The sequence below is a fragment of the Marmota monax genome, unplaced genomic scaffold (assembly GCF_021218885.2).
Source record: "Marmota monax isolate L192 unplaced genomic scaffold, Marmota_monax_Labrador192_F-V1.1 WCK01_AAM20220418_F8-fsc00345, whole genome shotgun sequence".
Lineage (NCBI taxonomy): Eukaryota > Metazoa > Chordata > Mammalia > Rodentia > Sciuridae > Marmota > Marmota monax.
In genome coordinates, this window is record NW_026694478.1 from 209223 (window position 1) to 223877 (window position 14655).

A 14655-nucleotide genomic window follows, 5' to 3' on the forward strand; every position below is an offset into this window, starting at 1 on the left:
ATGTTAAAATACTCACTTTTCCCTACTTCAAACTTCATCTGTTTGATTTATTAACAATTGATTTCAATTAATTTATATATGAGTGTTTTGTATTCCCAAAGGTATCTCAAGATTCTTGTTGAAGATGATCATAGATAGGCTCCTTTTTGAAGTTTTTATACATACAACCTGGTGCTAGCCACATAGTAGACATTTAATAGATACATATTCTAATTGAACTGAATCAGCTTAGTTTTCACAAGTTAAGCTCAGGAATAACAATTCACAGCACATCGATGAGTATTATGGAGATTATGTACTGCATGCAAATAAGACAAAACATTAGTAAGATCTTTGAGTTAAAATTGTCTTATAGCTGAATACACACAAACACGCGTATGTACATAAAGACCCATAATTTGCGAGCTTTTACTACTTATTTTAAAACAAAATAAACTTCTATTATACAGGCTTGAAAGATAGACAAATAATTACATAGTTCCACGATTTCACTTTAAAATAGGTTATGTTTTCAAATGACCTAGAATAAATCTGATTTTATTACTTCATAGCCATAACACATAGATACTAAAATCAATAAACATTTCATTATAAGGATTGCATTTTTAAAATACTTTTTTCAGATGTTAGGAAAATTGCTTTCATATCATAACCAATCATATATTGAGTACCTTCTACCTGGAAAGACCTGGATATTCAATGTGAGGCACAGATCTGATCAAATGTTTCAGAGCCTTTAAGTATCCCTGGGGTGTGATCTGAGGATGTTTTTGATTACTTGCTCAAATCAAGTCTGGTGGATCTTTATAAATATAATCTTAATGCTATTGCTCTAATGTGCTATAATTAATGTTAAAAGTAGGAGATTAATTTTTATTAAAAATCAGTAGGTTGCAGTGGGTTGAGTATCCATTATCCAAATGCTTGGGACCAGATGGATTTTGGAATATTTATATATACATAATGACGTACCTCAGGGATGGAACCCAAGGCTCAACATGCAATTCATTTTTATTTCTTTCATGCCTTATACACATATGCTGAAAGTAATTTTAAATAATAATTTTAGTGCACCTGCATTTTGACTGTCCTTTCACATGCAGTGAGGTGTAGAATTTTTCCACTTTACTGTGCCATGTCAGTGCTCAATTTTTTTCAGATTTTGAAGCATTTTGGATTTTGGAGTTTTGGGTTAGGGATACTCAACCTGTATGTTACGAAACTTAAGAAACTGAATCCTATTTTGATGGTTTCAATAATATTCAGGGATTATAAATGAACACTGAACGTAGATTTACTCTTTTATTGTGTTAAACCAATCAAGATTTTAGTAATTAAATAACACTATTAGGATTTTTGAAAATACTTTATAACTATAGTGATTATAATTAATGATGAGGAAAAACATCCCATGAAGAACCTATGAGCAATAAACTGATATTGGAATTCATTTCAATTGCAGTCCCCTCTGTGTACACAAGACCATCTGCATAACTGAAGATCCCAGAGAGTCTTAATAACATACAACTGAAGAGATCAGTACACGAATTGATATGCTCTGGTAGGACATAGACAGCCATACCTGCCAAGCACCTGATAACACAGGCTGGTCCCCTCCTGTGGCAAGGGAGGAACGTTTAGTGGAGTAAGTCCTATAATGTGTTTTAAACACCTTCATTGGATGACTACCAAAACCCATCCAAAAAAAGATGGATGGGATTCATTTTCTGTAATTGCAGAGTCTTAAAAAATATATGGCTTACTAAAACATTTCTCTATGCATGAATGTTGCAGATTTAATGTCCTGGATAGAATATAGAAACTATGTAACACGAATAAAATTTTGTTTATGACAGTGCTCATTTGGAACTTCATTGTAACATTTATTTTAGGAAAATAAATTCCCATTTATTTATTTATTTATTTTCTGCCTAAAGTTATGTGCCTTTGAAATGGAAGCCATTATTTCTACATTATATGCAATTGAAAATTTGTGCCATAAAATTTTGAAGCATTTTAGGCATTCGTTAATAATTTATTAGGAACTGCTTGGCATATGGACACTTTTCAATGACATAGCATGTAGAAAAAATATTTATAGATGGAAGGCAAATATAAATAATGTATTCATAAATTTCTGTACTGGAGTGGCTCAGGAAAAATAATTCCACAACAATCACAGGGCTAAATTTCTGTAATGTTAATTAAGATTATTTACATCATCCATTCCTCTGGGGCAAAAGGGTTAAAAAGATGTGGTTGTTTAGTAAAAGGCAAGTAAGAAGAATTAGCACCACTCAGTCAGTAAGCACTTCTGTGAGAAACAAGGATATTAAACTATTTACGTAGGACCATTAATATGAGTCAGTGAAGAAAAATGTCATCTACTAGGTATTAACATTGGATTAAAATTTTTGAAACATTTTAGACTTTTTCTACATTCTAATTATAACAGTATACTTATTTAACTTTCTGAGATAACTCATATTAAGGAAAATCACTGTACAACTCACCAGCCATAACCATATACTAAGCCATAAGTAAACCATTTTGAAGCAATCATAAATAACTCTATAAATTAAGTAAAGAAAATATAAGTAAATTTTATAGCTCAAAGTAATCTTAATGAGGATGACTGTAGTGCATCTCCCCGGCAGATGGTATAGAATTGGTTTACTCATCAACACCTATGTGAAAAAAAAATGTTCAGCTGCATAACAAGATGGCAGACAAGAAATCAGTCTTTGTAAAAAACGGTGGAGGCGAAGGAAGGAAGAATAATTACATGAGTGGTGGCAGGGGTGGTTAAGGTGGTACCATCTGTCACAGCAGACCTCTGACCCCAGGTTGGGGAAGGTGTCTCAGAACAGTCAGTGGTGTCAGGGTTACCCATCTGCAGCTCAGCTAGAATGGATGAGGAGGACTCACTCTCAGAGCGGGAGGAGTACTCGCCCAGGGAGGAGTCTGTCCTGAGAGAGCCTGGGTCGTGGCTGTGGACAAGGCTTTCAGGAGCTAGGAGAGGGTGTTTATAGGAACAATGTGAAAGGCTCTGGGGCTTAGGCAGGCGCTGAGGCCCCAGATCATCAGGTGGCCGTGCTGGGCTGGAGCCTCTATCTGCTGCAAAAGTGACTCCTTTTTGGTTAAAAGGAATGGCAGGAAAAGGGCACGAAGAAGCAGCTTCTGATGTGGTTTGTCTGTGTGTCTGTGAAGCATTTACCTCCAACACACTGGCAGCTAAGTGCTGATTTCCACGCTGAGTTTGAGGAAAAATAATAAGAACAGATATGAATTATCCAATGAACAAAAACATCTCTGTTTGGCAATGGGGCAGAGAAGGCAAAGCATTGGTTTTATTTGCAAGCACTTTAAGAAAATACACTCGGATGGATTAGGTGTCAACCACACAGTACAGAGAAAACATGGAAACATGAAGAAAACGAAGCCAGGCAGTGTTTTTTGGAAACAAGTCTAGTTTTCACACGGCACTGCAAATTAAGTTTGGGTAGTAGGGGCTGTGAGTGTTGACATAAGGGATTTCTCCCTCAAAAGTTTGAGCTTTTTGTCTGGTGACAGAAAAATGATATCAGATTGTCCATGGCTGGGCAGTATTAGTTTGACCTTCACAAGAGAAGCCTTGTAGCATAGTTCTTCCTGTGGCCTCCCCATGGCCATAATGTCCCCAAACTATAAATCAGTTTGCCTCATTTTTTTTTTCTGACTGATGGATTTAAATACTGATCAAACTAAAAACAACTAAGTGGAAAGGGGATTTGTTTCCTTTCCACTCGTTGAGTCTGTTGATTTCACTGAAACATGAAAAAACAACTGAACTTTAAAATAGCAGTGCAAATAGAAGTTCTTATGTGTGAAAGTGAAGTGAAAAGAAAAACCAGCCAGTGGGAATGGTTAGAAGGCACCGTCCTTGGTTAGAGCTAATGTTAAATCTCAGGAAAAGGAGAAAGAAATGGAAGGAGAAATAAAAGGTTTAAGATCATTAAAGCTATTTATAATATGCATATATGTTGGAGGGATTATCTGCAGCAGGAAGGGAGAAGATGGTCCATTAAACATTTTTGCATTCATCTCATAATTTTGATGGTGTCTGACCACACGTATTAAATATAATGATAATCATAAAACTCCGTGAATGAATGAAACTTCAAAGCAACTTTTCCCTTTTAGTCGCCCCTCCTTGCAGAATACAGGATCTTGGGGTATTTGAGACACTGCCAGGTGTAAGATGGCTAAAAGCATTATGGGATATTATCATCAAGGAGGGACGTGGATTAAAAAGAATTGTATAAACTTAGCAATATTGCCTAGTAAAGATTTAAGTGGTACCATTTGGTGTCCTAGGCCAGCCGTAATTTTCATAGCAGCTGATGTCATATAGGTTGAGGGCCTCATAAAAGTCATAATTAATTTTTTTTGCCTCAGACTTTTAATTGAATACTTAAAATGCACCATATAAAAATTTCTCTATGGGTCATAGATCCCTTAGAAAGCTCTTGATTCTTCTCTTAGGAAAATTGTAAAAATTCATGCATACATAAGGTTCTGTATAAACAGAAATACTTGCTTCTTGACGAATCATATTACATTTGTTTCTATAGCTAGAACTGTAAAATTCAATAGTTGGCCACCCAACTATTTCTTTTTTGGGGGGTAGTGGGGATTGAACTCAGGGACACTCAACCATTGAGCCACATCCTCAGCCCTATCCTCAGGGGCTCATGCACTCTTTAAAGCACATCCTTAATCCAGCGAAGTTAAGAAATTCCAACCCTGCATAAAAAGACAGATTTCCATATTCTATTTTTATTTAATAAGCTTTGTTATTATTGTTGTTTAAACATAGTCATTTTAAATATTTTTTTTCTTACTGTTTATGATTTTTAAAATCTCTAGAACTAACTGATTGATTTTAAGTCTGAGTTACCTAGACTCAAAAGGTTTTAATGGGAGTGTATCCATTGTATTAGAAAACATTTATAATAATTGTAGATTTTATTGGGACAGAGCTACAATTTTATGAAACTATAATAATTATAATTTAATACATCAAATTTTGATTCAAGTCTGAATGAAATTCAATATGAAGCACTCTTTGGGCAGAGTTAGTGGAATTTCTTACCATAATGTACTTTCACTAAACTGGTTTCCATATAATCATGAAAATATTCCATGGATCTTTAAATTTGTGTATAGTAATTGAAAATTCTGTTAAATATTTTAAACAATAAAAAAGGAGGTGAGTCATCTGCTCAAATGAGTTTTTTGTCCCCTTAAAAATTAGAAAAATTTAATGACTTCAACTCTCATGAGATTGACTCTCCATGTCCTTTGATGTGAAATATGTCAAAAACTAAGGCATATTCTTCCCATAATCATCTGGGTCATCAGATTGTTTGTATGGCATTGCATCTGGGAATGGTCTTTATCCATTCATTCATTTTTCCAAAGAGAACTGTTTCATCTTTTGAATTTTTCTCACTGCCTCCTGACATGGTCACAATTTTGAGTCTCTTAAGGTATGTATGTGGGGCATGTGTATATGTGTAGGATGTATGTGTGTATGCGTAACGTGAAGGTAATGTGAAATACTTGCTTCTTGATGAATCATATTACATTTATTTCTATAGCTAGAACTGTAAAATTCAGTAGTTGGTCACCCAACTATTTTTTTGGGGGGGGGGTACTGGGGATTGAACTCAAGGGCACCCAACCATTGAGCCACATCCTCAGCCCTATTTTATATTTTTTATTTAAAGACAGGGTCTCACTGAGTTGTTTAGTGCCTCACTTTTGCTGAGGCTAGCTTTGAACTTGCCATCCTTCTGCCTCAGCCTCCCAAGCTGCTGGGATTATGGGCATGTGCCACTGTGCCAGGCTAACTATTCATTTTTTAAGTAAAGTTTTGAAATACCTTGGAATCCTTTTACATGACCTTAATCTCCACACTAATGAAATACCCCTGGAAAGAAGAGCAGAGGGAACCATCTCATATACATTTCCGCAGAAAATGTGAGAAAAGAAGCAAATGAATGTGAAAAAAAAGGAGAGAGGAAGAAGTATTATCTTGCTCTGGACTACACTGCAGTAGCAACTTTATTTGCATGTAGTGGCAGAGATGACTGCATAAAATCACCCTGTTTTATGTCTCCTTTGCAAGATTATGTAAAGCTAAGCTGTCTGATTATGGGTCAAGGGTCACTAACTTTTTATGAATTTGAGATGCTTTTAGTTTTTGCTAAAATTATTGAGGGAGGAGCTAGAAACACCAGCTAGCTGCTGCCTGGTCTTTACAAAGAAAGGGAAACTTCCCAAAGCTTGGCATCCCTATTTCACCTGATTATTAAAAATAGCATTGAGCCTGTTGGTCCAACTGAATTCAATCCAGAATGCTAAGGAGAACCTGTGGATGAGAAAGATGACTAAATCAAGTCTGGAGCTCCCTGAGTAATGAAGAGCAAGAGAACTCAGAGGAAGGTGGATGTCAGAAGTGGAAAAAGCACAGTAAACTGGAGGTAAGCACTGAAAACTCAAGTGCCTGCCATGGAGCAGGAAGCCATCTGGACTATGCAAATCAAGCCAGATACTAGGTAACACAGAGAATGCTGGGAACCAGGACAGAATGGAGAAAGCATATTCCCCAAAGGCAGGATTGATCTGTCCAATGTACTTTGACTTGAAAGATGTCACAAGTTAAAGCACATTCTCTCTAAAATGACCGTGTCATGTGTGATATCATTAAAAATAAAAATTAAACTAAAATTAAAAATTTAAATTAAAAATGAAATTAACTCAGTGACAACCACAGCATATCAGCAGTCATTAGCCCTCAAACCACCAGTTTGTTGGCTCTGTAGATGTAGAAGATGGAGATGGAAAGAGGGAAGGTGGATGTGGACTTGGTGTGAAGCTGGGATAGGAAGAAAGTGCATGGCGTGGCAGGATGAGGTGAGTGAAGGACTTATTTGGGGGCAAATATTTAACTGAGAGATAAGAGCTCAGTAACTGAAATAAACATTATTTGAATGCAATCTTAGGGGGAAAAATCAATGCAAACAAAAGTCCATACTGAATAGAATTTCCAAAGTTGAAATAAAGACCAGTGCCATGCCAAGCCATGTTGGAGACTAAGGAAAAAAGAACAGTGATTTTTTTGCAGGAGGTACTGGGGATTGAATTTAGGGGTGCTCAACCACTAAGCCACATCCCCAGCCTTATTTTTGTGTTTTGTTTAGAGACAGGGTCTCACTGAGTTGCTTAGTACCTCAACATTGCTGAGACTGGCTTTGAACTCACAATCCTCCTGCCTCATCTTCCCAAACCACTGGGATTAGAGGCATGTGCCACCACGCCCAACTGTGTCCATGATTTTTTATGAAAGCATATGCCAGCAATAGTATTTCCAAACTCTACATCTTTGCTGATCTCATGTTTAATTGAGAGAATAGTCATGTTTGACAGTTTCCTCTTGACCAATGAAGAGCTTAAATATTTTTTTTTTGTTTGACTTAAGATGAAATAAATTTATGATTAATTTTTTTGGTAAATAAAATCATCTGAACTTTGAATAATTCATTTTAGTAAAGCTACCTTTCAAATACTCAGTATTTTCAAAAGATCTAAATACTCTAGAAATAAAACCATTAAAAACATACACAAATGTGTATGTAGAGGGACATATTTTCTCTTCAGCTTTATGTTCCATATTTTCTCTTTAGCTTGACAGGGCCTTGGGGACTAAGATATTAACATCTTCCCTTTAACATCTTTAGCCACTGAGCTTCTAGGCCTCATTTCTCAAGGAACATGTGGGGCATGTATTCAACAGCAAGCAAAGGGATTTAGCAGGTTTTTGTTTGTTGTTTGTCTGTGAGGTTAACAAATTGCGAAAGATGTAAGTCATATTGTTTGACTTTGACAACAGGTGGGAGAGCTTCCTGGTGGCCTTGGATCTGCAGTCAGGTAGACTTGGTTAAGTTGTATCATCTTCCTTGGCCTCAGTTTCCTCATATGTAAAGTATGAGCATAAGTAAAACCCATCTCATAAAGTTTGTGAAAAATTAAATGAGATAATGTAAGAAAGGTGCTTGGCACAGTGCCTAATGTGTTGTAATAACTGTTATTTTTTTAAAAAAACGAACATGCTTAGAAGGCATTGGGATGCTTTGCACAAAAAAAAAAAAACAAAACAAAACAAAACAGGATAGAGAGAAGACAGCAATATGAAAACTGTCAATAGTAGGAAGAAAACTTCAACTTTTCTTGCTCCACAGAATGAATATGCATGATTTAAGGAAGATAAGTTCAAGAAGAAGCTGATTACCCACCTTTTGGGAGATGTAGAGGATTTCAAGATTCTTATGATTTTTAAATGGGGATAACAATCCCAAATATTCTCTAACATTCAGTCTTTCTCTTACAAACACACACACACACACACACACACACATCAGATGAAGACATTGTCAAAGATCTTGTAAACTCATAGCGAAGTGGTTACAGAACATTGGTTGGCCAGACTAATGGAATACATCAAAGATCAGGTCTGGTACTTTTGGGGATGGTCCAGAAAGTAGACTCTGTAGTTTGTAGTTTTTCTATCATTTCCACACCGCTGACACTTATTCCTTACTCTGCCTTCCTTAATTTCTACATATTGATCCCATGGAGCAAAAGAAATGAGTTTTCTCTCTGATCTACTTGACAGTCAGATAAATTCCCCTTTGTGTCCCCAACATATGTGCAGTAGTTGCTGTGGAAGTCTTTGGCAAATGATTGATTATGTTGTTTCATAACAGAAGGGCCAAGTTTATCCCTTAGATGCAAAGAGCACAGCATGTACAAACGCCATCAAAGACCAGGTGTAGCTTTTTGCTGTCTTTTCAAAGCTTCTGGCTTAGACTTTCACACATCTGACACTGAGAACAGTGTGACAATTTTAGCAACGGTATATTTGTTCACACAGCAACAGAAGGATAACATGCCTCATTTGTCGTCTTTCTATACATAAATTTGTGGGAGGTAAATTTTAAAATGTGCAGTTGACAAACCGTATGTCAAATTGTCAGATATGGAGAGAATTCCTCAAACAGTAGCCTATAGTCATCTATTTACACTAACAGTCAGACTTTCATAATAACAATCATATGTAAATGAAACTTCTACAATATTAAAATTTGTTTTCCAGTCCTTAGTGTAGATTGCTTTTGTTTCTTGGTCTTCTGATTTCTTGGGAAACTAATTTTTTACAGTAGCACATGTTTAACTGATTTATGGAGTATGGCTTATAGTGCTTGATGTTTACTAAGATTTCTTGCAAGAATGTGAAATGTAAGTATTTAAAATGGAAAGGTCACCTGTGTAAAAAACCATTAAATGGAAAATGAGGGTTAAAGATGATGTATATTACAATAGTAATGATGTGAAAACAAATTAAATGTCCATCAATAGATGAATTGATAAGGAAAATGTAGCATATACATACAATGGAATATCCTTTTGCATTAAAAAAAAGGCAATCTTGCAATATGTTGCAACCTGGGTGAATCTGGAGGACATTATGTAAGTGAAATAAACTAGTCACAGAAGGATGAATACTACATGATTCCCCTTATGTGGGGCATCTAACACAGTCAAACCCATGAAAGCAGAAAGGAGAGTGGTATTCGCCAGGGGCTGTGGGGAGGTAGAATTGAATTGCTTTCAATGTGTGCAGAATTTCATTTATGCATGATGAGTGAACTGTAGAGATCTGCTGTATGACGTTATGCCTGTAGTTGACTACACTGTAGAGGACACTTCAAATTTGTTAAGGAGGTAGATCTCATGGTACCTGTTCTTACCAGAATAAAAAAATAAGACAATTAAAACTGCAACACCTTTATGCTTCCTTTTTTGACTGTTAGGACACTCTCTATCTTGAAACAAACTATAAGCCTGATGAAGAAAAGTCTTATTTACCAGTATAAAAATGAAGTATTCTTAAAAATAATATATTTCTTTTCCCCGATCAGGTCCATAATTTGTAAAAATGACATCATTTCAAAATAATAACGGTTACTTTATGTTGAAGAATTACTGGGTAGCAGCCACTATGCCAACCTTCCTATATGCATTATCTTACTTAAACATCATGGCAACTGTAGGAGATGAATGCTATTCTTAGCTCCATTTAATAGATGAACAAACTGAGGCTCAAGAAGGGAGAATAACTAGTCAGAAGGTCCTATGTTAATATCTCCTTGGAAGATCTGACAGTCTAGTTGCTCTCCTCCCAGGCTTTCTTAATTGCACTCCAAAAGTCAAGACTAGGTTTTCAAATTCCCCCTTACCCTTGCCCCGTCTGGTCTGCAGCACTTGCGCAGTGAACTATTCCTTCTCTGTGTGATTTCCTCTCTTGTTATTCACTTGCCCCAGATCCCTGGATTTCCTCCCTCTGAGAACATGGCTTTCAGTCTCCTGGGCTGGTTTTTCCTGTTGATGTTGGGATTTGCTTAGGCTCAATTCTTGGGGCATCTTCTTTTCTCCACACTCGTTCCCTGTTGACCTCACTCAGTCTCAAGACTACGAGAAACATCTGTAAACTGATGGCTTTAACCAAGAACCTGGCCTTATTTCCTGAATTCCAGACTCTTGTATCCAGCTGCACACTTCACCCCTCCCTGTGGGTGTCTTAGAGACACCTCAAAGTTATCATGTCCCAGCTGGATGTGGTGGTGCACCCCTGGAATCCTGTGACACTGGAGGGTGAGGCAGGAGGATTGCAAGTTTGGGGCCAGCCTCAGCAACTTAGCGAGATCCTAAGCAATTTAGTGACACCCTGTCTCAATAACAACAACAACAACAACAACAATAATAACAACAACACAAAAGGGTTGGGGATGTGACTCAGTGACCCTGGGTTCAATCCCTAGTACTAAAAAAAAAAAAAAAAAAAGAAAAAAGAAAGAAAAAACCATGCCCCAAATAGTATCTGTTTCCCCTGACTGCTCTGCCCATGGTTGTTTGGTCTCTGTTGATGGCAACACCACCCTCTCAGCTGATGTCAACCTTGACTCTTCCTCTCACGCCCCATGAGCAATCTGCCAGGAAGTCCCTTGTACTGTACTTCTGAAATACAGCCACAGAGTTGAATTTCTCACCACCCCTACTGCTTCCCCCTGGATTTCAGTCACCATTGTTTCTCACCAAATTTATATTTTCCTAATGGGTTTGCCTGCTCGCTTTCTGGCCCTAAGGTAGGTTTGTTCTCAATTGTTCTAAATGTTCCTGCTAGAATGAGTTGGTTAGGATGTAAGTCAAATAATTATAGTAGCAGCCTCAAAATCCTTCAGCGATTCCCATTTTCACTGAGGATAAGAGTCAAAATCTTTGCAGTGGCTTCCAAGGACTTCGGTCAGTTGGCCTTTGTTTTCTGTGACTCCACCTCCTATTACTCTAGGCCTCACTTCCTCTCTGGCTTCCTTGCTGGTCCGACCTTGGACCTTGAATGGCAGCAGCATGCTTCAGCCTTAAAGTCTTTGCACTGGATATTCCCTCTGTCTAGAATATTTGTCCCCACTTCAATGCTGTTCTGTCCTTTCAGTGATATCTATTTGACTAACCTGTTTTAATGTGGCCTGTGCGCCCCATCTCTGTGCGTAGCATTGCTTAATCACGTTTCCACAGAGTAATGTCTTTCTAATGTAGATAAATTACTTAAGTTTTTATTAACATTTGCCTCCCACCCCCACAAACATGGCTTCAACTCCAGCTGTCACTAGAACCTTGACATATAGCAAGTACCCAATAAATATTTGTTGAATGAATAAAAGTAGCAGAATCTTGAATCTTAACTTTGGGATCATGCTAATCCTCTGGGGATTATGTAATTATCAATTACACAATGATATTATGACAGAATTTTACATATGGAAATCTTTACTTCCTAAAAATCTGGCGGATAGAAGTTGATTAATATTTATTAGATAGTGGAGACCCACTATCTCCAGTCAGCCTGGATAGTGACAAAACCATGGAAATGATCAAACTTAGGTTTTCAAACATAATAAAACCATTTTGAGGAACCAAACTATATTAGATGAGTCCAATAATTCTAAATGTCCCTGTGACTTCGCCGACCACTGCTTCCTGTAGGGACACATCCTGAGACCCAAGTCAGCTTCCTGATGCTAGCACAGCTCTGGCTGTACAGGCTCAGATTGATTTTGCTTCTTCAGACCATCCTGAGCTCTTGGGCCCCATCAAGACATCTGCCTTATTTCTCCTTATGTCATAGCCCCATGTCTCCTTGTCACTAGTGAGTTAACTATTTCACAATGAGAGGTATCATAGTTCTTCTGAGGACAAGCTCTGCGGCCATTGGGTTTGTATTCTGACTGGGGAAGCAACTCACTTTGGTGCCTCAGTTGCCTTATCTATAAAATAGTTGTAATAATAAATACATATTGACTATGGAAATAATCAATAGGGCAACGCCTGCATATGGGAAAACCTTATTATTTATTAGCTGCTTTTATTATTGATATTATCTTATTACATGTGGGCTCTCCAAAGATATTAATGTTAATCCAAAAAGTTTGCCCTCCTGAATGAGTTTTGTATATTATGATTAGCTAAGTTTTCTACATTATGAATGGATAGGAGGATCTTGGTGTCAGATATCTATTGAAGACTCTCTTCAAAGTTGTGTTGTGGTTTATCTTTAACAACTCAGCTGCAGTAAATAGTATTATACAAGCTATTTACTTAGGTCCTATTGTTTTCAATACTTTCATGACTGCTACTACTGCTAGTATTATGTTTTTCATTAGTGGTTATCATTTATTGAGTGTTCGCTCTATCCTGAGTAAATTACCTCTAATAGCTTCCCAGTCTTCCCACGACCTATGAGTTAATACTCTGATTTCTTTGTTCAGACTCCAGAAAATTTAGTAATGGATTCTTCATGACAGTCAGTGGTAGAGCCTGGATTAAATTATATAGTTTGTTCTTCAAGTTTCTGCTCTGAACACTACAATATTTCATGGAAAATCCAAAAATAAAGGAGCTCATTTCTCTTCTAAACAAATAATAAGTGTCAACACAATGATGCTACGACAGAATTTTACATACATGAAAATCTTTGCTTCCTAAAAATGCGGGTAATAAAAGTTGATGAGTTCACTATACTTTCTGACATGATAAACTAATCTAGTTTCAGTCAAAATGAACATTGAGCTACAAAGGAATAAACAGTGCTTGATACTGTGATGAACATTTCCTGCTAGAGTGAATTATTGACAATTATCTTAAGAAAGTGTGTACACTCAAATAAAATTAGCTAACAAAACATCTGGTAGGATAAAAATCTCTTTGAAATCTGAAAGTACTTTAAGTATTGAAGTGGTTTGCAGTGTCTTAAAGAACTGACCCTTCAGTGATTTCTAAAATATATCTAGGAGGAAGAAATTTCTAGAACTGATTTCTGGATAAAAGTGTGTGTGTGTGTGTGTGTATGTGTGTGTGTGTTTAATTAAAATATACCTGGAAATTTACTGGTAGATTTAGTCAACTTTTAAATTCTAACTGTAAGATGGTTTCTTTCTCCTTTTCCTTCCTACTTGGAAACAAACAAAGCATTAGTTTGTGTAAGAAGCCCAAACCAAAGGAGTTAGAGTCTCTATTATGCACACGAAGAAGAGACTGGAAAGTGTAATGTACCACCCGGCAGTCTGAGGACTGAGAGGCCGCAGCAACTGCAGACATTTGTTTCTCTTGCTGAGGAGGTATCTTTGTAGTCTCTGGAGGAAGCTCAGGATGCTGTTTGTGGCTTTCAGGATCTTTTCCTGAAAGGGGAGCTATTTGAATGGAAAGAGATGCTGTGTGTATCTCGGGCTCTGGGTTAGGGGGTGGTGAGGAAGGCCTTTTGAGAAATAATGGTACTTCAATAGGTTTGGAGAACTGTGGAGAACTCATGGGGTTGCTACTTCCTAGATCCTGGTTCTGAGTTAGTTTCATGGTAGAAATTCTCCGAGTATGAGAATCTTGTGTGTAGTCCTCTTGTAGCAATGGGGTACTGTCAGCGAAGGGAGCAGAACCTATTCTGGGAGCTGCTGGGAGAGGATTAGTGATTTTTTGTGTATATGACATAGTTGTGTTGGATTCTTCAGAATATACGATTGTCTGGCTAGAATTGTCATTAGAATGCATAGTTGTGTGAAGAGGCTCTTTGTTAGTAAAGTATTCTGTACAGGAAGGGGTTTGTGGGTTAGTTACCAATGAGTCTAAAATATCAGGCTTTCTGTGATTGGTTATCAAGGAGCTACAAGAGCTCTCTTTTCTGGCTGGTGGAAGGGGTGCCTAGATGGCCAAAAGCATCCGGAAAAAGAAATAACATTGAAGGAAAAACAGAGAAAGTCAAAGTTAGTCATGAAAGAAACCTGCCCTTAAAGGTAGAACAATCTCTCTTTTCTCACTATGCTTTACATTCTGTTGGCTATATTAAATTATCATTTTCATTCCTATAAAAATTCCTATTTTAGCCAGGAGCAAGGGTGCACATCTATAATCTAGTGGTTTGGGAGGCTGAGGCAGGAGGATCACAAGTTCAAAGGCAGCCTCAGCAACTTAGCGAGGCTCTAAGCAACTTAGCAAGATCCTATT

At 37.2% G+C, this 14655-nt stretch overlaps 1 protein-coding gene across 10 annotated transcripts in view; it reads right to left on the minus strand.

Annotated features, from left to right (window-relative positions):
* Sorbs2 (sorbin and SH3 domain containing 2) overlaps positions 1–14655 on the minus strand; it is a 202563-nt gene that overhangs the window by 67019 nt on the left and 120889 nt on the right. For 4 of the 10 annotated variants that reach the window (XM_058571172.1, XM_058571171.1, XM_058571176.1 and 1 more), the window contains exons 9-10: positions 13714–14352; positions 3218–3253 (exon numbers count right to left, since the gene is read on the minus strand). The exons of 4 other annotated variants lie outside the window; for them this stretch is intronic. In XM_058571172.1, coding sequence (XP_058427155.1) covers positions 3218–3253; positions 13714–14352 — 675 coding nt within the window. Of the gene's footprint in view, positions 1–2785; positions 3254–13713; positions 14353–14655 lie in introns of all 10 variants that reach the window. 2 more of the 10 variants (XM_058571174.1, XM_058571175.1) reach the window with 2 other exon arrangements.